Below are 27,353 nucleotides of genomic sequence, written 5' to 3' on the forward strand. Positions count from 1 at the left end.
TGCCCATGATGGGCATTTGTGGGGAGGGGGTCAACTTTTAGCCAGGTAGAGAAGGAGGTTCCAGGTTTTTCAAGGGGCTCTGTCTAGGACTCATCCAGGACATGGGTTGTGGTCAGGCTAGAGAAGAATATGTTTTGTAGTTGGGGTCTGTTTTCTGAGAAGGGAGGGCACTGTGACCTAGAAAAACAAAGAGTTAGGGCCAAGTGCAGATACCTGTGAGGTTTGTCTGTAAGTGTGGTTGGGGCGGGGGGCTTTGAATAGATTCCTTTCAATCACATTATATAAATTTCAATTAAATGAAAAAATCTTAATATATTTATATACATATGATTTATGCATATGTAAATTATATATACATAAAACATGCTTGTACTATATACATATATACATACATAAGGACAGATTGGAAGTATGTAAGAATTGATCTAGAGAGTAGGAAAATGGGAAAACTTAATATCACTTTTGGGGATGGTTGAGGGTGTAGCATTGTGGTGGAACATGTAAGAGACATTTTGAAGAGAAGTTGAGCTGTCAACTGAGTTTGGAAAAAAAAGTAGTTATGCAGGTAAAAAAAAATTGGGGAAGTTTCCTTTGGGGGGGAGATGGATCAGCATGGTCAAAGGCCTGAAGTAGGAGAAGGCGTGAGGAGTTTGCATTTGGCAAATAGTGGGAGGAGCTAGTGGTGATCCTGCAAAAACTGAGACCTGGAGTCAGAGCTGAAACATGTACCTAAGTGCGGTTTTACAGTGTCTTGTGTTCCAGGATCAGGGCTTTAAACGTTAATATTCATTAGCTTTGCTGAGTTTAATTGAAGATTAATGTGTAGAGATGCACCTTTAATGCACATTATGTGCCCCTATCGACATTTATGCAGAGTTTTGATTTGGAGTACACTGCTGTGGAAAGCATTGAGTGCCAATTCTTCTCTTCAAATCTCTGCAGTGAAATCCTAAGTTCTCTGCAAGCTGGAAACCACATTTCAACATTAATTGCCAGATGCCACTGGCAAGGAGCACATTTCCCTGAATAGACTCCTATTTGCCAGTTCCAGAGATTAGCAATATAATTGGATGTCAAAATGCATCCTTCCTGTTTCTTCCTCCACTCTTCCCTGCTGTTTTCATAATAAGAAAACCTGAAAGCAATGAAGCAGGTGATGTTGCTTGTCTAATTCTGGAACTCAGGAACCAACAATAAGAGGCAGAGAGAGGTTTCCAGCATAAGTGCACATTTATTTATAACCACACTATAAAATAATTGTACAATTGCCTTCTAAATATTTCTTTACATACTCCCATTCTTTGTGTGGGTTCAGACTCTCTCCACCTCTCCTGAATCACTGGCAGTCCTCCTTGACCATCTTTTCCTCTTCCCAACTATCTCCCCCACAGTCAAAGACTTGTCTGCTCAAGTTTTAAACTTGCCCATTATTCCACTTATAAATTCATCATTATGTGTCCAGTCCTCACAGAATTAAGTGCAACCTCCTTAGTATGGCTTGCAAGGCTCATCCCTCCCTGCCTCTGCACTCTCGTCAACATCAAATACAGAACCAGAGAAGTCATGCATTTCTTACAGCTTTCCATTTCTTACCTCCGTTTTTCTTCTGTTTGTTTTCTTTGCCTGACATGTTTTTCCAGATTTTCTTGACTTGGCTAATTATTAACAATTTTAAAAATAGTTTTATTGAGATATACTTCACATAACATAAATCCATCCATTTAAATTGTAAAATTCAGTGGTTTTATTATATTTGCAGACTTCTGCAACCATCACCAGAATCCGATTTTAGAGCATTGTCATCACTGCAGAAAGATACTCATGTGTGTTAGCAGTCACTGTCTATTTTCCTTGTCCCCTAAACCCTTGACAACTGCTAGTCTAATTTTTGTCTCTGTGTGTTTCACATTTTTAAACATTTTATACAAATAGAATCATAACATTTGGTCTTTTGTGACTGGTTTCATTCACTTAGTGTGATGTTTTCAAGGCTCTTGTTACAGACTATCCATCAAGTGATAGGCATTAGGTGACTTCCACCTTTTTGTAAATCATGAATAATGCTGAGGTAAAATAGATTTGGTTCTTGCTTTTTATCCAATATGATGGTCTCTGCATTCTGATTGGGTTGTTTAATCCATTTGCCTTTAATGTTTTTGTTTATATAGTTGGATTTAAGTATGTCATTTTCTTTTCTTTTCTGTGTGTCTCATGACTATTTTGTAACTCTGATGCTATTTTACTGCCTTCTTTTGTATAATTCAGTGTTTTCTAATGTAACATTTTAATTCCTTTTAATTATTTAACTATCTTTTTTAAGCTTTGCTTTTAATATTTCTTCTAGGGCCTTCAATACACATCAAATTATCAGTATCTACTTCAGATATATAATAACTTATTTCTAGTGAGGGATGTAAATCTTACACCTTTATAGTTCTATTCCCTCCACACACACCCTTTTATTTTCTGTTCTTTTTGTTGATATATTGATCATATGTGTTATCTTTTGTCCGTTAAAGAAGCTGAGAGAAGAAATTATATAATTTCAGAATATGTTTTATTAGCCTTCTTATTTATGATTTTTTTGCTTCTTTTTATTTTCTTTATTTCTTCCTATGAATTCAAGTTCCCAAAAGGTGTCATTTTCTTACTCCAAATTAGCTGTTTTCACCCCTCTTTGTTTGCTGTTATTCTCGTCAGATATGTTTCTAACGGGCAAAACAAGATGATAAATAGTTTATATTTTAGTTTAGATATTTAGTTTATTATAGTTTATTGTAATGTATATTTTTTTTTTAATTTTTTTTTTCAACGTTTTATTTATTTTTGGGACAGAGAGAGACAGAGCATGAACGGGGGAGGGGCAGAGAGAGAGGGAGACACAGAATCGGAAACAGGCTCCAGGCTCTGAGCCATCAGCCCAGAGCCCGACGCGGGGCTCGAACTCACGGACCGCGAGATCGTGACCTGGCTGAAGTCGGACGCTTAACCGACTGCGCCACCCAGGCGCCCCTATTGTAATGTATATTATAGAAATATATATTTATGTAAAAATATACATGTATGTATAAATATGCAGTTGTTTATAATTAGTTAGAAGAAGAAATGCAAACATACTTTTATAATTATTCAAGTACATTTACCAGTGCTTTTTTTTTTTAATGTGTATTTGAATTACTACATGCCATCACTTGTTTCAGAAAACCTTCGTCCATGTTTCTTATAAGGCAGACCTGTTATAACAAAGTCTCTGTTTTTCTTCACCTGGAAATGTGTTTATTTTGCCTTCAGTTTTGAAAGATAGGTCTACTGGATTCTTGGGTGAATTTTTTTCTCCTTCACTCTTTTGAATGTGTCCTCACATTGCCTTCTGGCCTTTCTTATGAGAAGAAAGTTGTTAGTTAAAAAAAGAAGGAGGAGGAGGAAGCGGAAGGAGAAGAAAGAAGGAGGAAGGAGGAAGAAGAGGAGGAGGAAAAGGAGGAGGAAGAAAAAGATGTCGACGACGATGACAGTTATTAGTTTTAATAAGGTGGTCTCTCATACATGATGAGTTATTCTCTTGATGCTTTCAACATGTTCTTTTTATGTTTGCCTTTCAACAGGTCGACAACGATAAGTGTGAGCCCAGATCTCTCTGAGTTTATAGTGTGTGGAGTTTGTTGAGCTTGTTGGATGTGTTAACTTTTTTTTTTTTTTCAAAATTGGGGAATTTTCAGCTATTATTTCTTTTCTTCAAATATATATTTTTTTCTCTTTTAGTTCTTTCCTTTCCTTCTGATGGTTCATTTATGCATATGTCAGTGTTCTTAATTGTGTCCCATGTGTCTTTAAGGTTCTGTTTACTTCTATTCATTCTTCCTTCTGTTTTTTAACTGCATGACCTATCAGTCTATCATCACTTTTGTTGATTCTTTCTTCCTCCAGGTGTCTATAGTGTTGAACAAATTAATAACTCTTTTTTTAATTTTTGATTATTATACGTTCATCTCCAAATTTTTGTTTTGTTCTTTTCAGTAATTCCAATCTTTTTACTGCTATTCTCTCTTTGATAAGATATTGTCTACATTCCTTCATTTGATAATTTAAGCATTATTTCCCTTAGTTCTTTGAGCATATGGATAGTAACTCCTTTAAATTCTTTGTATGCTAGTTCACCATCTGGACTGCCCCACAGGACACTTCTATTGCCTGTTTTTACCTGTATATGAGTCACATGTTCTGATTTTGTTGCATGTTTCATAATTTTATTATTAAAAAGTGGATATTTTATTTAATTTTTTTTCATATAATTTATTATCAAGTTTGCTAACATACAGCATATAGTGCTCTTGGTTTTGGGGGTAGATTCCCATGATTCATCGCTTACATACAACGCCCAGTGCTCATCCCAACAAGTGCCCTCCTCAATGCCCCTCACCCATTTTCCCCTCTCCCCTGCCCCCCCTCATCAACCCTCAGTTTGTTCTCTGTATTTAAGAGTCTCTTATGGTTTGCCTCCCTCCCTCTCTGTTTGTAACTTTTTTTACCTTTCCCTTTCCCCCATGGTCTTCTGTTAAGTTTCTCAAGTTCCACATATGAGTGAAAACATATGATATCTGTCTTTCTTTGACTGCTTTATTTCACTTAGCATAATACCCTCAATATTGATTCCCAGTACCAGTTTGCACAGCGGCTACACAAGTTTGCATTCCCACCAACAGTGCAAGAGCGTTCCCAAAAAACTGGACATTTTAAATAATATATTGTCCCAAATCTCAATACTGATTCCTTCCCTCTCCTGAGGTTTGGCATCGTTAGTATTTCCTTGTTTATTTACTTCTTTGTTAGTGATTTTGCTAAACTAAATCTGCAAAGCCCGTTTCCTCACTCTGTGCAGCCTTGGGCATTCCTGTTCAGAGTTTTTTCCCTTGTTTTCATCTTTTAGACTGATTAAACAGGGGACACTACTGGCATAGCATAAGGGACTTGCTGCTTAAAGATTTGCACCTTTTACTGTCAGACCCATGTATGAGTTGGAAATGTTTTCCATAATTCAGGGAATTTACAATTTGTCTCATTTTAATCCAGGGACTAGTACTTTGAAAGTTCCTTTCCACTTGCTCCAGAGAGGGCACCATTTTTGGTATGGACATAGTCTTCCAGTCTTCTAGATCATCAAAGATGAGTGATTTATTCATAAATGTTGCTTCCTAGGAGTTGTCTAGATCAGAGTTGTTTATTCAGCTAATGTTTGCTCAAAGTTCATGCCAAAGCCATTGTGCTATTTGAGGCTCCAGGAGCCCTTTGCTGATGAATCTGTGTGTGGCTTAGGGAGCACTTGCACTATCTCGTCCCAGAAATCATCTGATTTCTCCTGAGTGGGTACAGCCTAGCACGTGCATGTAGTTTCTTGACCTTCAGGATTGTGTGTAAGTCCAGTAGGGCGCTTTCAGACTCTAGCTGGTTTTCCTTGTGAAACTGGCTGTTCCGTTCCTTCCCTTTTACTACGAGTATAATGAGGCTACCGATTCCTCTTTAAACCTCTCCACCAATATCTCCATTGTTTTCTACAGTGCCTTAGGCATGAAATTCTTTTAGCTCCTTTCCAGAAGTCTGCACTTTGAGGCATATCTGCAGAGCTCATTGCCCTCATGGTCTGCTCTCCCCTTGGGCAGAATCTGTGTATCACTGCACCGGGGCTGGAGGGTAGGTGCAGAGGACAAGTGCCTATTTCTTCCTGAGTGGTACCACAGGGTAGAACATCTACCTTATGATGGGATATGGGTGGGGGGGAAGTGATCAGGCCCCAACTTGTCATACCCAGAACAATGCTTTCACCAGGCCTTGGGGAGAAGAAGAAACATGGTTTGCCTGCCCCTGACAGGGTGAAACCACAACCATAGTCTCAGAGCATAGAGAATAGGAACCCTATTCTCTTGCTTCATTTTTATGGAGTTTACATTCTGGAATCCTAGTCCAATTGTTTTGTTTTGTTTTGTTTTGTTTGGTTTTGTTTTGAGAAAGCAAGAGAGCAAGGGAGGAACAGAGGGAGAGGGAGAGAGAGAATCCCAAGCAAGCAGGCTCTGTGCTGTCAGCTCAGAGCGCTATGCAGGGCTCAAACTCAAGAACTGTGAGATCATGACCTGAGCTGAAATCAAAAGTCAGACACTCAACCGATTGAGACACCCAGGCCTCTTGCCCAATTCTTATTCAATTTTAAAATGTGAGCTCAGGTGTTTATCTCCTCCCAGAAACATTTCCTGAGCCCCCAGGTTTGAGGTATGGGGACATCCTGTCTTCCTCCTTCTAATTCTGCAAGCTCTTTCCTATCCATCAATTTCATCATCCCTACTTAGTCTTCAAAATGCAATTAAGGTCCATACTCATTAGCGCTGTCTCCTGTGTCTCCACGCTGAGGTCTGGGGAGGACCATCCTTTAATGTTCCATGAGCACCCCATATCTCTATGTTAGTGCTTACTGCATGCTTTTTGAATTACATGTTTGTTGGGGTACCTGGGTGGCTCATTTGGGTAAGACTCTGACTCTTGATTTTGGCTCACGTCATGATCTCATGGCTCATGAGTTCAAGCCCTGCATCAGGCTCTGTGCTGACAGCATGGAGCCTGCTTGAGATTCTCTCTCTCTCTCTCTCTCTCTCTCTCTCTGCCCCTTCCCAGCTTGTGTGCACACATATGCTTTCTGTCTCTCAAATAAATAAATAAACTTAAAAAAATACCTATTTTTTTCACCTTACTATTGTCAGTGAACTTCTCAATTACACTTTATTTTCTTTGTATCTCTAGTCTCCAGGTCAGCACCAGACACACAGAAAATAATTATGGGTTAATCCAACATAACATATGGGGGGAAAACTGTGTGCCAAACACTATACAAACTATTAGATAGGTATGCCAGAACAGATGCCTGTTCTCAGGGACATATGACCTGACCTAGTAGATGAAACAGCAGAGTTACACACTGATTAAGGTGTGAGATTAAAAGAGAGAGAGAGAGAGAGAGAAGTATGGAGACGAACGTCCACCTAACGTTCAAAGACTTAATGTCAATGGATGTACTTAGAGTTGTGATGAGGAAGGAGTAGCTGAGATGAAACAAAAAAGCAAATGCTGTTTAACTAGATAGAAAGGATCCGTGGAGTAAGAGTTCAAAGTGGAGGGGCATACATATCAGCCCCCCTGTGGTCGAGTGAGCCAAGGGCCTGGATCTGAGAGTGTGCTGTGCCCGGAACACCCAGCAGGAGGAGGGTGTGGTGAGGAGTATATTAGAATGATAGGTAGTACTCCAATGATGTAGGGCTCGTAAGGTGCATTCAGGATTTTGGCTTTTATTTCAGAAGACTGGTCAGCCAACCATAGCCAATTCTAACCCATTCCCTCTTTTTGTATGGCCTGTGTGCTAGAAGTGGGTTTTGCATTTTTAATTGATTTTTTTAATGAAAAGAATTTCAGGATGTATGACTATGTCAGGATGTGTGTACATAATATGAAATTCAATTACAGAGTCAAAAAAAAAGTCCCCTGGTATTGGAATACAGCTATTGTTTATGCACCGTCTGTACTACTTTCGTGCTATAGTGACAGAGTTGAGCCGTTGTAATGGAGACTCAAAGCTATCTGGCCCTTTACAGAAACAAGTCTGTCAACAGCAGTCCTATAGTAATGGAGGGCAGTGACATGTTTTAAGCAAAACTTTTAAAGGGCACACAATCACGTAGCCATGTTTTGGTTTTAGGAGGGAAGACAACTTAGAGGAAGGCAGACTCGTTAGAAGGTGCATCAGCCTGCGTGCTTTGGCAGGACTCAGCATCATGGGACTCAGCAGGTAGACTACTTATGAGGGAGGAGGAAGATCTGGTCTCTTTTCTACTGAAAAACATAAGGCCTCTCCAGGATATATTGTTTTCTCTTCATTCACATCAGTGATTGTACTGGTTTAATTTAAGCAGCTACTATTATAAAACATTTTTTGGCGGTGACTTTTAGGTTGAACATATTTAACATAGAACGTTGTGTAATTTTAAGGTGTACAACATGTTAATGTGATAATTTATATATTGTAATATGATTGCCGCTGTAGCACTATTTAGTACCTCTAGTCCCATTACATAATTATCCCTTTCTTTTCTTTTTTAAAAATTTTTTTTAACGTTTATTTATTTTTGAGACAAAGAGAGACAGAGCATGAACGGGGGAGGGGCAGAGAGAGAGGGAGACACAGAATCGGAAGCAGGCTCCAGGCTCTGAGCCATCAGCCCAGAGCCCGACGCGGGGCTCGAACTACCGGACTGCGAGATCGTGACCTGAGCTGAAGTCGGACGCTTAACCGACTGAGCCACCCAGGCGCCCCAATTATCCCTTTCTTTTCAATGGTTGGGATAATGAAGTTTTAGTGTCTTAGTAAGTTTGCAGTACAATATCCTTGTGTATATTCATTATAATATTCATTAGATCTCTGGTTTATTTGGTACTTGTTGCATGTGTATAAGCTTAAACAACATCAGTCTTACCCTCCCCCCATGCTCCATTCCTTTGGGAAACATTTTGAGTGTAGTGATGTTGAGGTTACTCCTGTCTTTGTCTTTTTATACTATTGTCAAGCATAAGTAGGGATGTATATGTTTTACTGAGGCATAGCCAGGGATCATGATAATCAGTGAAAACCATACTGTGTGCTTCCTTTGAAGAGGTGTGTCTGAATGCTGGATTTATATCAAATTTATATGTACATTTATCAAAACACTGAAGCCCGTGTTAAGCCAGATACGATTCTGCCTTGGATGGTTTGGGTGGGAGAATGGTTACTTTTTTTTTTTTTTCTTTTCATCTTAAGTGCTCTGAGCTGTTTGAATAGGTTACTGGGTTGAGGAAGTAAATGGGTGGATGCATAGTGGATAATTAGATGAACAGAGAAATGGATGAATGGGGAGATGGATAAGTGGATGGATGTGTGAGAACTGCATGAATAATAGGGTAGGGAGTGTGTAAGTGGAAGGATAAATGATGGCCAAATGAGTTGACTAGTAGCTAATTGATGAATGAAAAAAATTAATGGGTGAATGAATGAGGGAAGAGGGAACACATAAGGATGAGGAGCAGTAAACCTTACAATACTTCTTATAATATTTAGTTTACCAAATTGCCCAGAAAAAATAATAATTTTCCCAGGTTTAGTAAAAATATGATTGAGAAGATTCATTCATCATCCAGGTATGAGTTACTCAGATGGTCACTGACACAGAAACACACGAAGCCTTATGGAGGCTAAGTAGGTAAAGCAAAGTGACAGCTGCGAGACCGGCAAAATAAATATCTGACCCCCATTTTGACAGCTACAATGACAAGACATGTAACCTCTCTAACTGTGAGGATAGACCAGTGACATGTGACAAAGGCCAATAGAAATTAAGCTGTTATTTTTGGTGTCTTTGGAGAAGCAATATAGCTAGTGAATTGGGTTACAAAGACAATTTTTTACTCAAACCAAACTGACAGCTCTAACTTCTAGATAATTTTTCCAAAGACATACCAAAAAAAAAAAAATCAGAACCAAAACCAACTTGTACTTCAACTTTTTGCATTTATTACCTCAGTCAGGCCTTAGAACAGCCCTTTGATGTAGTTACACTTGTTAACACTATTTTATTAAGAAGGAAATCCCACTGAGAGATTAGGTTAATTATCTTCCCCAAATTATTTGTACCGCTAAGTTTTTATGACACATTTTTTCACACAAAAAATTAATCAAGACAGTGATTGCAAAATTTCTGGTTTTCGTTCTGTGATATCTACTGGGGTTTCTTGAAATAATTTTGCCGTGAAAACTTTCATTCTCATTTCGACATTTTTGTTCTTGGTCAAATGAAGGAGCGTATTTTATGTCCCACTGCAGTTTACTACCCTTTGGGAAGCAGTGAAGTCCAGAACAATGTAATCACTGGAAGCAAAAATGTGCATTATAGTATACAATCCTAGACAAACAGTCTTAACTAGATACAAGTTTTAGAATCAGGAATGAGTCTGAATCACCAAATTTGGTAAGGTAACCTTTGGCCATATAAGAGTAGCCTCATTCAGGTTTTCTTGCCTCCTTTGCTATGTGTAACAATAGTGCTTAGTTTTATAAAAGTTTAAAAAATAACATAATTAAATATCAGCACGGTTCTTGGCAAATTGTGAGTATTCCATAAATTTTTACTGATGCTGTTATTCTCATCTGACAAATGAAAAAAACAGATTTGAGAAAGTAAAGGCTTTGTCAATAACTTAAAGCTGGTAAATCATAAAACAAAGACCAAACACATGCCTTTAAAGGTTATATTTCAGGACTGTTTCCAATTCCCCTTATTATAATCATTTAATGATAAATATTTGTTTTAAAAAAGTCAGTAAAATTTACGTGATTGTTGATGTCGATTTGTCTGTACTGCTGGCTTTAGTCATTATCCTCGTTAGCTCAAGTAAAATATATTTCAGCATTAAAGAAAAAATATCATGTATGCTATTAAATATCAGAAGATCTTCAATCAGTTTATCCTATCTACTGGTACAATTTGGGAACTAGTTTTCTATAGCATGGAAAGAAAACCTATATTCTCTTGCCACTCTGAATATAACAAAAGTAAGTCAAAATTTAAACCAGAACTTTATGCCATCCTTTATTGTAGCATATACCCTATTTAAAATAGGAAATAATTGTTAGTTTATGCATCATATCCTCCGCTACAGTGCACATTCTTGGAGTCTACATTTTATGTATCTTTATAGTCCTTATAATTTGCATATTGATTAGCACATAGTAGAGAACTCCTAATTATTTGTGGAATCAACCTGAATTGATTCAAATACAGCTCATCAATGTGTTAACAATTTGACAGTTGTACTGGCAACTGAGTCTGGGCAGAATTTTAGGTCTGGTAATGAGATGACTAAATATTAAATGATGTGATAATAGCCTGATAAAAATTAGATATCTCCCTTTAATCATAAATTATTATTAGTAATATAAGTTATAATAATATGAGTGATTGTTATCCAAATCATTATCTTTATTGTTTGTTGAACACCACCTATGTCTCCTGATCATATTCAAAAATGTTTCTAATCCTTACAAAGTCCTTTTCAGTCATATTATAATGTAATGATAATGCATTCAATCAACAATTGGGGGGGACTAATGCTGCCTCACACTTTCCTGGGGACTTACATAATTCATCAGTGAACAAAAGCTTCCTAACTTAGCAGAGCTTACGTTTAAGCAGGTGTGATAGGCAATACTCAATAAACAGAAAACATAATCCATGTAGTATATTAAAAAGTCAAGCACTCTAAGAAAAAGAAAAAGGAGAGAGTTATAGAGGATTGAGAATTCCAGGTGGGAAGTAAGGCAGCTCACAATGTTAAGAGTCTAGAATAGGTTTGTTAAGCAGCTGACACTTATGCCAAGAATTAAGAGAGGAGGCATTTGTCGAAGACAAAGGTAGGCTTTGGAGTTATCAAGAACTGGTTCTGAATATATTTCTTCTACATATCCTCTACCATTTGCTAGAACTCCATAAACTTTTGCACATCTAGAAAAACAGAAAAAGCAGTTACTTTGCCTGGATGTTTGACTATTAAATATAGTCAAATTGTGGAAATTGTATAGCACTTGACTAGCAGATGTTAAGCATGATGTAATATGTTAAAAAAATACAGTGTGCTAAAAAGGGTAGCTCATGTTATATACTATTGCATGGGAAATGAGATATTCACATAGGTTGCAAACTCTGTTCCATCTCTGGGTGATGTGCCACCTTTCTAGGGCTTCGCGTATTCCCTAGAGTTTAGCTCACTCTCTAACTGCTAAATTCTGTGTTTTGGGGTTCCACTTTTAAATTTGAGTGAAAAGAACAAAATAAGTCTGGTGGGAAATAGGTCATGGAAATACATTAAAAGTCTCTACTAAAATTTTAGCATTAAAATGAATTTAAAGGAAAAAAAATTCAGATTTAGAGTGGTAGAGAATTTGACAAGCTGGTATGTAGATGTTCAGTACCTGCTGCTTTTAACAAAATTCACTTAGTGGAATGAAAATTTTGAAAGAACGTTTGGGGTAAGCATCCAGAGCAGCTGCTGTACTTTGGCAGTAACAAAATTAAAGCAATTGGCTTCATCCAGCCTTCGAGTGGCAGGAGGATTTGCACAAATAGAGGGGACCATGACATTTAGGCAGATTTCACATAGGAAAAAAATACACCTATTCAAAATATTTACCACTGACTTAATCCTGACATCTACAAAAATTTATGCCAGATCTTATCTCTGTCCACTCACCGCTGTTGTCAGTAATGCTAAACCATCACTTCCTGTGCCTGTTAGAAGGAAGTGTAACCATTGCCTGTCATGCCAATTAACTGCCAGGAAAGAGATTTACATGATGGACTGAAAAGGCTCCCAGAAAAGCATTCTGCGGCCTGGAAAAGTAAGGACTCAAAATTTTATCTTCAAAATGTTCAATTAAGTATAGAGTTCTTGTAAACACTGGGGTTCTACAGACACAATTGAGGACAAAACAAATTAAGTTCTCTGGAGAAAGATAAGAAATCTGTTTTCTTAGTACACTACATGGTGTCAGCTCCAAATGTACTCATTTGTTCATTCATTCATTCATCTAATACTTATTAAGCATCTCCTAGGTACCCATCACTAATCTAAGAATTATTGATTCAAGGGTTAGCAAAACAGAAGCAATTTGTGTTCTGAGACTGTTGTCCAATGAGGGAATGAGACATTAACAAACAGATAAATGGATAGATGACAACTGTAATAAGTAGGGATTGACTTAGCCAGTATATGTTAATATAGACGTGCAGATTGTCCAAATATTAAAGTGTTTCTGTACCAACTGGTACGTAACTATTATCCCCTTCATGCTGGCCCTTCTTGAACCCTTCATCTTTCCTGGCATCTCTCCTAGCTGTCATTCACCCATAAATGGCTAACACCTGTTATAGCACGATGGCTCTGCCATAACATCCTGATAACCAGGTACGTCTACATTTAGATCACATAGGCAAGGCTAGCATGGGGTTTAACTCAAGTATTGGGGGCATGTCCTGTGATCTTCCATGGAACATATAAAGACAGGTAGTCTTATTTGGTGATGTTACAGGACTGTTTCTCATCTGCCTCCCTATCTCATAGGAGGTTGCCTTGTAGCAATTTCCTATTTGCCTTCCTAATGTCTTTAAGGTGTGGGACTTTCCATATTACACTTCTGTTCCTCCTTTGGGTATAGCTGTGGGCTCTAAATGGCTTTGCTGTAGTTTGGAATTGGATCCACAATGGCAGAGAGACATATGTTGCCTTTGATATGGCACCCTGGTTTGATGTCATCCAGTGATACTAAAGACATGGAGCCCCAACACCATGCTGATCTTCCTTATGTTTTCAGTGTGAGTAATAAACTGTCCAGATTTATTTGGGCTCCTGTCTCCTTCCTGGCTGAATTGATGGGGATATGGCAAGCCTGCTTAGGAGCTGCCAAAGTGCTGCTGCTTAGGGACTGCTTGACTACTTGACACCTGTCAAGCAAAGAACTCTCAGAACCTTGTTCCAGCATTCAGAGCAGAGTCAGATTTTATTGGGTTGTGTCCATATCATACCAATCATTTTCTATCTCAAGAATCACAACTGGTAAAAGGAATATAAAAAATACAATATCTCACAAAGAATATAACAAGAATGATGAAATTATGTTTTCAGTCTATGAGAATCAGCATTTCAACTGGGCTCTAAAAAGGATGAGTAGGAATTTACCAGGGAAAACAGGGTAACAGAGAATTTTCCATGATTATAAGTAGAAAGAGCAGGTACATGTGAAGACCCTGAGGCGTGTAAGAAATCTTTATTCGGTAAACTATAAAGAAGGCCAGTGACACATCATATAATGCTTTGGGGTCGAAATATCTCTGTCTCTTCTGAGAGCCTAGTAAAACACTTGTAATTCCACCAGTGAAGTTAAAGTGCCTCTGATTTCAAATAGAACACCAATATAATTTTGTTTTCTGACTATGTAGAATACACACTGATAGCTCTAATGATGAATACAGAAAGGTTTAAGAAGCAATGTGATGTAAAGCAGTTGAAACCGAGCCATGAGTGAAGTTGTCTACTTTGTAGGTATACCAGGACCTGTGTTGCCCAATTTAGCTTTTAAACCATTACTGTAAAAGTAGCTTAGTGTCGTATGTTTGGAGTCAGGCATACTTGGTACCAAAACTTCACTCTAGTTCTGTGTCTATTCTCTCTGCTCCGTTTTCCAAATTAGTCAAAGATGGTAATACTATCTGCCTCCTAGGTTTAATGATAACATTTGGGAGGCAATATATGGGAATGGACATGTGCCTACCACACCATGGTAATTACAAAATGGTATTTATGATTATTAAATGGGGCTTATCACTATGTATTAGCAAAGAGAGAATAAAACAAAAATACAGATCTATATTATATAAAAGAATATAAGTAAATACCAAAAATACCCATGAATACAATAATACAGAAGCAGAAAGTATTTTATACTTTATTTATATTCACAAAGTATGTATGTGTGTATGTATGTATTCTTTTTTCAAAGGGTAATTGCATATTTACACTTTATTTTTATTTTGAAAAATGTTTATATTTTGTTTATTTATTTATTTACTTATTTATTTAAATTCAAGTGAGTTAACATACAGTGTAGTCTTGTCTTCAGGAGTAGAACCCAATAGTTCATCTCTTAGATATGATAGCCAGTGCTCATCCCCAAAATTGCCCTCCTTAATGCCCATCACCCATTTAACCCATCCCCCCACCTATGTCCCCTCCAGCAACCCTCAGTTTGTTCTCTGTGTTTAAGAGTCTCTTATCGTTTGCCTGCCCCTGTGTTTGTATCTTATTTTTCCTTCCCTTCCCTTATGTTCATCTGTTGTGTTTCTTAAATTACACATATGAGTGAAGTCATATGATACTTGTTTTACTCTGACTGAATTATTTTGCTTAGCATAATGACATGTAGTTCCAACCATATTGTTGGAGATGGTGAGATTTCATGCTTTTTCATTGCCAAGTAGTATTTAATTGTATTTTTTTTAATTTTTTTAATGTTTTTATTTATTTTTGAGACAGAGACAGAGCATGAGCAGGGGAAGGGCAGAGAGAGAGGGAGACACAGAATCCGAAGCAGGCTCCAGGCTCTGAGCTGTCAGCACAGAGCCCGATGTGGGTCTTGAACTCACAGACTGTGCGATCGTGATCTGAGCCAAAGTCGGATGCTTAACCAACTGAGCCACCCAGGAGCCCCATGATTGTATTTTTATGCCACATCTTCTTTATGTATTCATCAGTAGATGGACATTTGGGCTTTTTCCATAATTTGGCTATTGTTGATAGTACTGCTATTAACATTGGGGTGAATGTATACCTTTGAATCAGCACTTTGGGATCCTTTGGATAAATACCTAGTAGTGCAATTGTTGGGTCATAAGGTAGCTCTATTTTTAATTTTTTGAGGAACCTCCATACTGTTTTCCAGAGTGGCTGCGTCAGTTTGCATTCCCACGAACAGTGCAAAAGGGTTCCCCTTTCTTTGCATCCTCGCCAACATCTGTTGTTTCCTGAGTTGTTAATTTTAGCCATTCTGACAGGTGTGATGTGGTATCTCATTGTTTATTTAAACTCATAATTATTTAAAGTAACTATTAACTAATAAGATTAAGTAGCAAGCTATTTATGTAATTTGAAGGACCACTCCTCATCCAGGATTTTAAGATAGTATATATTGAACTGATGATACCTGCCGTAAAAAGGGCACAAAGTAGACAACCTCCATTTTTTCTCGAGCTATTGCAAATGAAAAATTACATATTATATATGATCTAGAATCATTACTCCTAGAAGTTATTTTCTCTTAGAAAATTCATGATAGACAGAGATAAAATAGATTCATACTAATTTAAGGAAGGTTTTTTTATCTTCATGACGTAGATAAATATGACAGTAAAGAAAAATGAGATACTTCTAGATCAAATTTCAAAGCAATATGTTCAATCCAGATTTATATAGATCACAGAAACTTCCCAATGCACAGTATAAAAGGAATCATCTGATATCCACCTTTCATGAATGCAATTTTTATTTTTAGTGATAGTCATGATGAATAAAACTTCTAGATGTTTTATAGAATGTTTTATACTTTATATATGTGTGGTTCAGAGTCTAAGACTCATTAGTTAAGAACCAAAAAGCTAAGTAGAGTACTGGGGAAGTAGCTAGAAAGTGCTGTCATGATTCCCAAGACTAATATAAAGAACAAAAATCTGTAAGGAGATGTTTGGGCATTAAAGATGATTTGCCCACGACTACCATCTATCTCTAATGGCAAATAGTGGATGGGTGGAAACTCATTCAACCTCCTGGCCTATATCTTTTTCTCCATTTTTCTGTCATATCAATTCTACATACACAATACAAGTTCCATTGCATATTTAAGACTTTTTTTTTTAGTAACATGAATGACATAGTGCATATTCTATAAAATTCATCTGGCATAAGGGGGCGCCTGGGTGGCGCAGTCGGTTAAGCGTCCGACTTCAGCCAGGTCACGATCTCGCGGTCCGTGAGTTCGAGCCCCGCGTCAGGCTCTGGGCTGATGGCTCAGAGCCTGGAGCCTGCTTCGGATTCTGTGTCTCCCTCTCTCTCTGCCCCTCCCCAGTTCATGCTCTGTCTCTCTCTTTCCCAAAAATAATTAAAAAATAAAATAAAATAAACTTGAAAGGGGTGGTTTTCTGCTGAAAGCTTCATTTCTTCAGCTGTTTCCTCAGGCTCATTGGCTACCATTATCTGTTCTTTTGTTTAACTTTAGGTCATATATTTCATTTCTCTGAATACCTAGTAAGATTTTATTCTGTGCTGGACATTGTCATTTATACGTTAGAAAGATGCTGGATTTTATATGCTTTTTAAGATTGTTAATTTTTGTCCAATAATGCAGTTAAAATACTGGTATTGCCTTGATGTAGAGTTGGCTTTATACTTTGTAAGTGCATATATGTTAACGTCCAAGATCATATCTAAGTTCTTCTCACTTGACTGAGCTAAACCTCCAAAACTCTGTCCCCACCTTGACCTCCCAGAATCTTATCTAGGTTTTGATGTAGATATAGTTCAGGTAGGCCGAAAGTAGATTTTATATTAGAGCAGGCCTCAGCAGATATTTTCTAGAATGGATCACATAACAAAGACTTCACTCTTTGCAATCTATATGGTCTCCATTGCAGGTACTCAATTCTACCATGGTAGCACAACAGTTCACAATACATAAATAAATAAAGGTGGCTGTGTTCCAATAAAATTTTATTTACAAAAACAGGCAGTGGGCCAGATTTGGCCTTTGGGTTTTAATTTGCCAACCACTGCTCTCGTGCATGGCTGTTCCTTTGTTGCCTATGGTGTGTAAATAAGGCTTATGAATGTGTCTAGAATGCTAACATCCTTCTGCAAGGCTCAATCTCTGATGTGGGTTTTGTTCTGCTCATATAACAGTTATTTGTGATTAGCCTTGTGTAATATATCACCCTGTGTATGTGCAGCCCATTTCTCAGCCAAGGATTTTCAGGAACACCCCTACAAACTGATTTTTGGAAGTGCTGCCCTTGCTTGCCTCCCTCTATCTCTGCTCCTTTTCCCAGTACACCGTAGGCATTTAATCATCCCCAAACTCTGATCTCTGCCTCCACAGCTGGGTGCAATTACAGTGATCTGCTTGGGCCACAGCCCTTGCAGCTAGGTCAGGAAATTGCCCTGACGCAAAAAGTCTGGTATAGTGACAGTTCTCACGCAGTGAGTTTTCCATATTTCCTGGTTCACAACCTGACATAGTTAGCTTATAGTTGTTTATGGACAAGGACTAGACCAAGACCAGTTACTGTAAGCAGAAGATTGGGATCTTTTATTTTTAAATAACGAAATGTAAGTATCTAACAAGAATTTAATTAATGAAAAATCAATCTTATTTACTCACGTTAATGAAAATGCAAAGTTCATTTGATTTCATGTGTGGTTTGGTTGAGAAGTTTTCATTCACCAGATCCTATAATACATTTATTTGCTATTTTCTATGCTCTGCTTTCTTCTCTAGGGCAATTTTAGCCTCATGATGTTCTCGTTTTCTAGAAATGAGGCTATTAGAACTTAGACGTAAACATCCTTGTACAATATTACCAAGAAAAATTTAAAAAAATATATGCTGTTTATTCACTCTGATAAAGAAGAGAGACTCCTTTCATTCCAGAAGTCACCAGCATATATCTTCTTGTCTTTGACATGCTGTTAATTAGATGCTCAGGCTGTCATAACAAAAGACTGCCATAACATAAGCCACAGACTGGGTGGCTTAAACAACAGAAATTTATTTTCTCACCATTCTGAGGGCAAGAAATGTGAGACTAAGGTGCTGGCAGATTTGTTTTCTTGTGAGGGCTCTCCTTGGCTTGCAGAGAGTGCCGTCTCACTGTGTCTTCACATGGCCTTTACTCCAGGTGAGCATGGAGAGAGATAGGTCTCTGGTGTCTCTTCTTATCAGGACATCAGTCATACGGGATTAGAGTCACCCCTTTATGACCTCATCTCACCTTTTTTACCTCTGTAAAGGGCTTGTCTCCAAATCCAACCACGTGGTGGGAGGAGGTAGAGTTTCAACATATGAATTTTAGGGAAATAAAATTCAGTCCAGAACAACTAGAAACATAACTGATTTATTTCCGAGTATTTTCAGGGACTTGAACTGGAACTCAGCAACTAGATGTGTTGGTCCAGTAAAGAATTTAGTGTGTATTAATCCAGAACAAACCATTTTCTGAAGCTTAACCACATATAATACAAAACTTTTAACCTGAGTTCTAAATAGATTTCACAAGGTTTTTTTTTTTTTTTAATTCTTTGCAATGAATGAAAGATGCTTAAAGTAAAAAGGGACATTATAGAATTTACTTAAAAAGATTTGCTTTTTTTCATTTTACAGGCCCAACAACTTACTGATCTGGAACGAAAATTAGCTGTGGCCAAAATTGAGCTGGAGAAAGCAGCTCTTGACCGGGTAAGTTTACATCCGTGAATCGTTACAACTTCAGTTTTAGCAGCAAAACTAGGGTATACCTATTGCTTCACTTGATTTATTAATGCAGTTCCAGATGCCATGCTTGGAAGATGGTTATAGAATTCATGAGTACTTGATATTCTCCTGGGAACCCAATTCTTTCCTTGTTTTTGCTGCTACAGTAAACTGACTCAAGGTTCAGCCTTGTGAGTTCATGGCTTCATTTTCCACCTTACTGGTACATTTGTTCCATAATACTACGAATAAACATGCTTGAAAGCACCAACAAAGATGCCATGTATTAACTCTGGTTGAATGAGTTATGAAACAAACGGAAGTAGTCATTGACACTTTTTATTTTGGAAATTTTAAATCAGAGTTCTGGAGGTAGAGTCATGAATCAGGAAGGTAGCTGTCCTAAACAAATCTGTCCTAACCAAGATAATGAAAGTGTGGGTGACTGTCCATCTTTAGGACAGCTTTTCTTAAATATAATTCATTGCCATGACAGTTGCATTTTTAAAGTTCACAAAGTTGTGCTGCCATCACCACTAATTCCAAAAGATTTTCTTCACCTCTTTTCACCCTACCTATTTCATTTTGGTTTTATTAATCTTCCATTGTGTTACGATTATGTGTTGCCAGGATAAACCACAACTCCAATATGATGCCTACCTGTGCTTTTCAGTACTCTTCATATGAGAGATACATGGAGACTAGGCCATTGGCATATGGAGAAGGAAACGTAGAGGAATAAATTGATTATATAATTCAGAATTATGGTATCTGGCAACATTTCTTAATGCCTCTCTTTTTTTCACTTTTAAATCAAGTTTATAAAATTATAGTAAGTAAATATTCCTTCATTCTATAATTCTTTCAGAACAAAAGAGTAGAGTTATTTTAAAATAATCTCTTTGTTTCCTCACACCCATTTATCAAATACCCAATGCAATTTTCTGTAATACTTAGTTCATATATCTAGCACATGTTAATATAGGAAACTCTGAATCTGAGAAATCAATCATAGCATTTTAGACTTAAGGAGACAAACACCACATTATTCTCCATCAAAATCTTGGAAAGTAACAGGGCTATCCAGGAGTAATCTGCATTTTACTAGGCCTTCAACACATCCCCCTGAGATCAATTCTTGATTGGATTGGAATTATCAGCCATCATTCTGTCTAACATTGGAAAGGTAGACCCTTTCTTGTGGAAGATATCATCTGGGGAATTTTTGGTTCATTTATACACAGTGTTTGACATGTAATGAAAGCATTCTAGACATGTGGAGAGGGAATACAATCTGATCAGTATACAAAAAGAAAACAAGGAAAGCATAACTGGAACTGATTCAGAGACTGAAATGAGAAAACTGAAATTTTACAAAGATGATGTGTGTGTGTCACAATAGTGGAAAGTAATCAAAACAGAAAAAAAAAGATAAAATATTTCACTAGACTCAGAATCTATAAAAAATCAGGTAGATATTCTAGAATTAGAACAATATAATGCACATAATTAAGACTTTAATGCTGCTCAGTAGAAGATTGGATGATTGGACATAATAGAACTGAAGACAAGTAAAATGTAAGGACAGTTAATGTCCAATACCTTTACTAATATAGAGAAGGTACAGATAAGTGGAAAGTAAATAGAAAGAGAATAAGAAATGTATATCAATTCAAAAAAAATTAAAGTATTTATAACTGTTGTCCCAGAAAGAATGACAAACAGAAGCAATATTTGTAGGGATAATGACTTAAAAATTTTCCACATGGAAAATTATAGATCAATCCAAGAGACAGATGTCACAATCCTAAATCAATATGTAAACAGCAATATTCCTTTAAATTGTGTATAAATTTTTAAAAGTACACTTAAGACCCATGCACTTTTTCCATTATCTTCTATATTTCACTGCAATTTATTAACAAAAGGTACCTAACTTTAGAAAATTTTAAATGCGAATAAAAACAATGAGATGTCATCTCAGCACCATCAAATTGGTAAAAATTAAAAAGCCTGATGATACCAAATTCTGATACACTAGTGGTAGGAGTATAATTATTAAATCAGTGTAAATGTATGTATCCTAGAATTTGCACTATCCCTATGTGCTTGGAAACATGCATAAAGACATTGAATACAATAATGTTTGTATTAATAGCAAATTGAAATAATTTAAATGTTTACTGTTAGAATTAGCATATACATTTTATATATTTTCCATACTTACATTTTCAAATAGTAATCAAAATTTAATATTAATGAATAAATATAAGACATTTATATCAATATTGATACATCTGTAACATATACTGTTGAGTAAAAATATTCAGAATTATATATATAGTATTCAACAATTGTTCAAATACACAAATCACATTGTGTTTTGATTATATATCAGATAAATAGCTGAAGTAGAAAAATACATATCAAATTCAAGGACCCAATAGCCTTGGGGAAAGATGGAGTAAAATAACACTAAGAATGCTTTAAAATACTTCTACTAATAGTTGTATAAATTCTCTAGTAATTGTATAGACACAGATAAATAGTCTTTAATTCATATACACACATATGTGTATTGTACAAATTATATACATGCGTCATGTTCTATATATGCATTGTATATATACGTTAGATACATATAATACATGCCATGCATATGTGTATATTAACAATATGTATATGCATGTTTCATATGTATTTTATAAAATTATAATAAATACCATATGTGACAAATATATATAATAAACATGATGCTTTTTAACATTTAATTCAGATTGATATTTACCTGATATTTGTTATATTGTTCTCTATATACCCCTATATTTTTCAAAATAAGTTACGTTAAAAAATAAAGAAAGTGTGCTATCTCCCGTCAAGAGCTTTCCATTTTGGAGATCACAGCATAGCAACCATTTTATTTTAAAAAATAAACAAGTAAGATGATCATAGACTTGCTTTGAAATAATACACTGTATACATTTAGCAGTTTTCTAAGGAAAAGAGGTTGCCTTCTAGCCACCAAGTTAAACTATGGGTGTTTTGATACAGGAAAGAGTAGACGGAATATTTCAGGCAGATTCATTATGGAGTTCTTAAGGTATCTCCCTTCTCTGCAGTAGCTGTGAAGAACCAGGCTAAAATTCTACTTCCCAGGTACTTGGGTCTCACGTAGGCATTACCACATATGGCCAAAAACAATTACATAGCTAGCATAGCTAACTTTTCAAACAGGATATCCAGAAGGTATTATACTAACAAATTAGTAAGGGCATTTTGTGAATTCTAATGATATTGCTTCTTAAGGTTTAGATCTTTGACAATGAGGCTTTTGAATAAACAACTAGATATTTTAACAACTCCATTCCTTTGTGATTGTCTTATTTTGTGTTTTTCTGAGTATTTAAAATAATATTTAGTAGTTTTGAGGAAGTCTGCTTGCTATTTTGTAAGAGAGGTCAAGTATAATTCATGTTACCAAGATTCCAGCTTTATGAGATTTTTTTATTAATTTATGAAAAGAGAAGTTTATACTAATTTATGTTAATGTGTGTTGACTATATCCAACTCATGCTATAAAATACTACTTTTTAAAAAGGGAAAAAAGTCTTTACAGGGTTGAGAGAATCAGAAAATCAGAATACATATGATCCTAAAATTCAACTAGACCATTAAAAAAAATTTTTTTTTAATCCTTTCTCTGGACATCCCTGCCACAATCTCTATAACATGCTTTACATCCTGGGAAGACACTGGATTCCTATGACCCTGAGCCAGTCCAGCCTCCTCTAAGTTTTTAACAATTCTGTTAGAATGTTCTCCCTTACGTTAAATCGTTTCTGTGGTTTGACTTCAAATAATCCACTTAGTCAGGTTTGAAATGGCTACATAGGTTTGACATGCCAGTCCTGTGACTACCATGCAGTAGGATGTATGGGAAACTGAAAACATGTATGAATCATGGTCTGGGATTCCACACCTCTCACATTTCATTGGGCACCAAAAATTAGGAAATAATTGTTTGCAGAGCTAGGAGGTCTCCGAAGCACAGAGAATGAATATTTTAAGTACTTGTGGGTTGTATAAACTGGTATGGTCACATAATACTTCATGGGCAAATTATAATTTGGCCTTAGTCACAGAACCCCAGGTTAACGTAGTTTTTGTGGTTTTTTTTTTTTCCCACCTTTGTCTTACCCATTCTATGCTTTTCTCCACCCCATCTCTATCCATTCCCCACTTAGGTGTGCCTAGCTCACACCGTGCCACAGTCTGGATTCAGCAGGAGAGGCTTGATATTGCAGTATTTATATAAAGGTCTCCAGAATCAGTCTACCTGTGTTCAAATCATACGTCTTCCACTGAATGACCATGTTCAAATTCCTCAAACTCCTTATGCTTCACTGCAAAATGGAATATAGTAAAACTTACTTTATAAGGGTAATGACAAACCATATGCATCCAACAAAAAAAAAGTACTGAGAACTTTTGGCATATGGAAAACCCTCAGTGAGCATAGTAATTATTAATATGAGTGAGTGAGATCATAGACACTGCCTCTCTGTGGTGACAGGTTTTTCTCTGTAACCTTCAGGATCTTGTCACTGTTTTTGCTACAGTAAACTATAAATGCATTTTGTATTACTGGAGGTCGGTTTCAACAGATCTCTTGTACCATATGTATGAGGCTCATAAACTGCAGTCATAAAGGCCGGTGGAAATGCTAGCTCACTTCAAAATGGATAAAAAGTACAGTTTAATGAAATTGCTCTCCACCTCTCTCCATCATCTTTATATGAGACTTTTTTTTTTACTCTCTTCAGTTGCCTAGCGCTCAAGAATGTTATATCTGGGCTTCAAATAACCTTAAATACCTCATAAATATTATCAAAACACCTTCACACTCTAACGTGGTTCCCACGACATGTTTAATAAAAGAAGTTTCAGTTTACTATCCCAATATACACAATAATAATCTCAAGATCTAAGAATCAACCTTGGTTTTGCAAACAATTATATATTTGGCAATATCTTATGAATTATCGTTAGCCTCAGCTACTGGCCTGTAAAAAAATAAAAGCTTTATGGTATGGAAATCTATCTCTCAAACTTTCCTATTAAAAAAAGTTTCCCTTGCGTTGGACCCTCACAAAATTTTGCCCAGGAAAGCATATTCTATTACATTCATAGCAAAGATGACGCATGTTAGGCAATCTTCAGAGATTCCCAGGACTAAGTAGGAAAAGAAGAACAAGTCGTCTTGCCATATGTGTCTGACGCATAGCAGGAGCATAATAGGTCGTTATTGAGTAACTAGATAAATGAAGATACAATGTCGTAAATTAATGAACAAGCTATTTATCTCTCCACCTAGAGCAGAGAATCAAAACTGTCAAAATGGCCTTACAGGATTCATAGAGTTGATTTCATGGCAGAAATAAAAGTTAAGGCGAGAACATTTGGATTCACAGCCCTTCGTAGTCTTTGCAAAGCCAGCAGTCTATATTGCACCCAGATATCTCTGAGGACCTCACACCTTAATGTAAATGAATTAAGAGAGGCATGAATAATGTCTTGTGAATTTCTGTCTATTAGGAAGTGAGAAATTAGAGGCACAGTTGTCCTTGCAAGGTATATCTTGTTCCCAGGAAAAAAAGCACATTTTTCTGAGAAGAGTCCTCCTATAGACACACACGAAATTGCCTTCTAAATCTCCCACCATGTTAAGATCATCTGTGTACACAATAATTTCTTATCAGCTTCACATACTATATAGCACAAGCTTTAATGTCCAAAAGAATACTTTCTTTATACAATATACAGGATAAAATGAGAAATATTTCATATTTTCTCATGTAAAACAGCACCAGCCTATATCCTCTGGAGGGTTTGCCTTATTTATTAAGTGAGCAAACATTTGTTGAGTTAGAAACTGGGATGCTTTACTGGCCATCAACGAAATTAAATTATAATGGATATAGATAAAACACTAACCATATAAACAATAAGGTAGTCTGCAATGACAACAAGGCTCCATAGGACTTAATGTAAGAAATGTGTCAGAGACTTTAAGGAAGGGGTATTCAGGGACTGTGTTTCCAAGAAGATAAGATGTGAACTGAGAGAGAAATTTTAAGTGGAAGTTTTCTCGTAGATATTTGGAAAAGCGGTTGTGTAGGCACAAGAAACAGCAAGTGTAAAGGCTCTAGGATACAAATTCGTTTGGAATCTTTGATGGGCTATAAATAAAAGGCGTTGTGGCAATCAGGTTTTTCTTAAGAAGTTTGCCTTTTACTATCATGTGGCAAAACAAAGTGGGAAGAGGGGTTTGGTGCAATGAGAAGAAAAGCAGGGCGAAAACAAGACTGACCTTAGGAGGGAATAGGTTGTAAGATCCTGGGCAAAATATACTTTATACAGTTTACATTGTATTTCATTAGGTGACATACTGTTAAGGTGAACTTCAAAATGAACAGTAGCCTTCAATTTCAAAACAGACTGCATCCAGCAGTATAAATGAAAATATAATGATGTTGTGGTATAAAATCATTTTCTGAGACCTGCTCATGGAACTGGGTCAAGCCAAACCCTGCGTAGTATCCTTAACAGTCTCTCTTAAGTCAGAGAAACTAACTAGGAAGATGTTTTTATGGTAGAAAGCTGAGCAAATGAGGACAGGGTGGCTCACAGCCAACTGGGGTGTCTGGCAGGAAAAATCTACAGTGTAATCAAGGAGCAGAGACAGAATCTAAGGTAGCAGGTCAAGTTCTTATGGTTCAAAAAAGAAATAAAATCAGGAGGTAAGAGGTTAGGAATCGGTTGAAACAGAAGAGCAAAGATAGTCCTACTACCGTGGCCATGAAAGGTGGTGAGCTGGAAGTTGTGTCATTGTGACGTTGATTCTGTCACGTCAGGAGACCTATGCAAACAGATGAGATTATCGCACCAAGTTCGGATCATTAAAAATATAACATATATGTACCTCTCCCCCCCACCCCTGTATTGTTCTAGTGGAAATTTTATCTTGCCTGAACAGCATTTGCTGGAAATTGATGTTCTAAGCTATTAACTTGATGCAGTTTATTATATAATTTCAGCATCCAAGTTCAGCCATTACTCAGAAATTTGTTTGCTATGGTGAAGTGTACCTTAGGCCTGTTATAGATCCAACTTTTATATACATAGTGTATTTAGAGGGTCCAAGGTTTGAATGCAGTGAATAAAATAACCATCATTCCTTCCTGCATGATCTGAGGTGATTGAAAGTCTACATTTCAGAGGCACGTTAACCTTGAGTCTGGGCCCAAACCTGCTGACTCTGTCATATTAGCTCTATTTCCATTGTCTTGCTATAATATGTGAGACAGAAAACATATGTAAATTATTAAGTACTACCTGGAATATTTCACTTCTGACACAACACACAATGCCATCATCTTCTAGTCCATATTGACGGAAAAAAAAGAGTCAGCCGAGATTATAACAAAGCACCAGTAGGGAGAGAAATTTGAACGATTATTTCATTTTTTTTTTCATTGAGATAGCTTGTCACTCTCCTTCCTTGACATAGAGAAACAACACTTTCACTTAAGTGTTTAAGTCATTTATTCAAAACACTTTCTGGCGAGACCCTTCTAATGTGTCAAGGATCATGATAAGTGCTAAATACACAGTTTTGAACAAAATAGTCAATTTATACGTGTGTGTGTATATATATATATATATATATACACACACACACACATACATATATATATACATGCATAAAAATTAAAAATTAGAGATAAATTATATGAAGAAGACAAATACATGATAGAATAGAAAGGAGAAAGGAAAGAAAGTAATGGGGTGGAAGAAGGACAGGAAGTTAGGGGCTCAGGCAAGCAGATAAAAGGGACCATTTTGAGGAAAAAGGTCATCATTCAACTTAGCCATGTCCTGTCCACTTAACAACACTCCTCCATCCTAGTTCTTATCAGATTTTTATGCTGTCTTAGATAACTTGTCAGGGAAATATTAATGAGAAGAAAATACACATTGGTTCTGTTTCTTATATATTTCCAAGTTGCTGCTCTTCTTGCTGCTTTGTTTTGTTTTTAATCTCTTGCTATCACGAAATAGATGTCTTAACTGATGTTCTGCCAAGACACTCTTTCTCGTCTTCAAAAAAAATCTTGTCATGTACCACAGAAGAGTAGGAAGCTCAGAGGGAGACCTTGGG

At 36.6% G+C, this 27,353-nt stretch overlaps 1 protein-coding gene across 1 annotated transcript in view; it reads left to right on the forward strand.

Moving 5' to 3' along the window:
* LUZP2 (leucine zipper protein 2) overlaps nt 1–27,353 on the forward strand; it is a 265,710-nt gene that overhangs the window by 165,084 nt on the left and 73,273 nt on the right. Inside the window, 1 exon segment of the mRNA XM_047072511.1 lies at nt 19,043–19,117. Coding sequence (XP_046928467.1) covers nt 19,043–19,117 — 75 coding nt within the window.

This window comes from Lynx rufus, unplaced genomic scaffold, assembly GCF_022079265.1.
Source record: "Lynx rufus isolate CCGP_SWC_20201006 ecotype Redwood Valley unplaced genomic scaffold, mLynRuf1.p SCAF_9, whole genome shotgun sequence".
Classification (NCBI taxonomy): domain Eukaryota; kingdom Metazoa; phylum Chordata; class Mammalia; order Carnivora; family Felidae; genus Lynx; species Lynx rufus.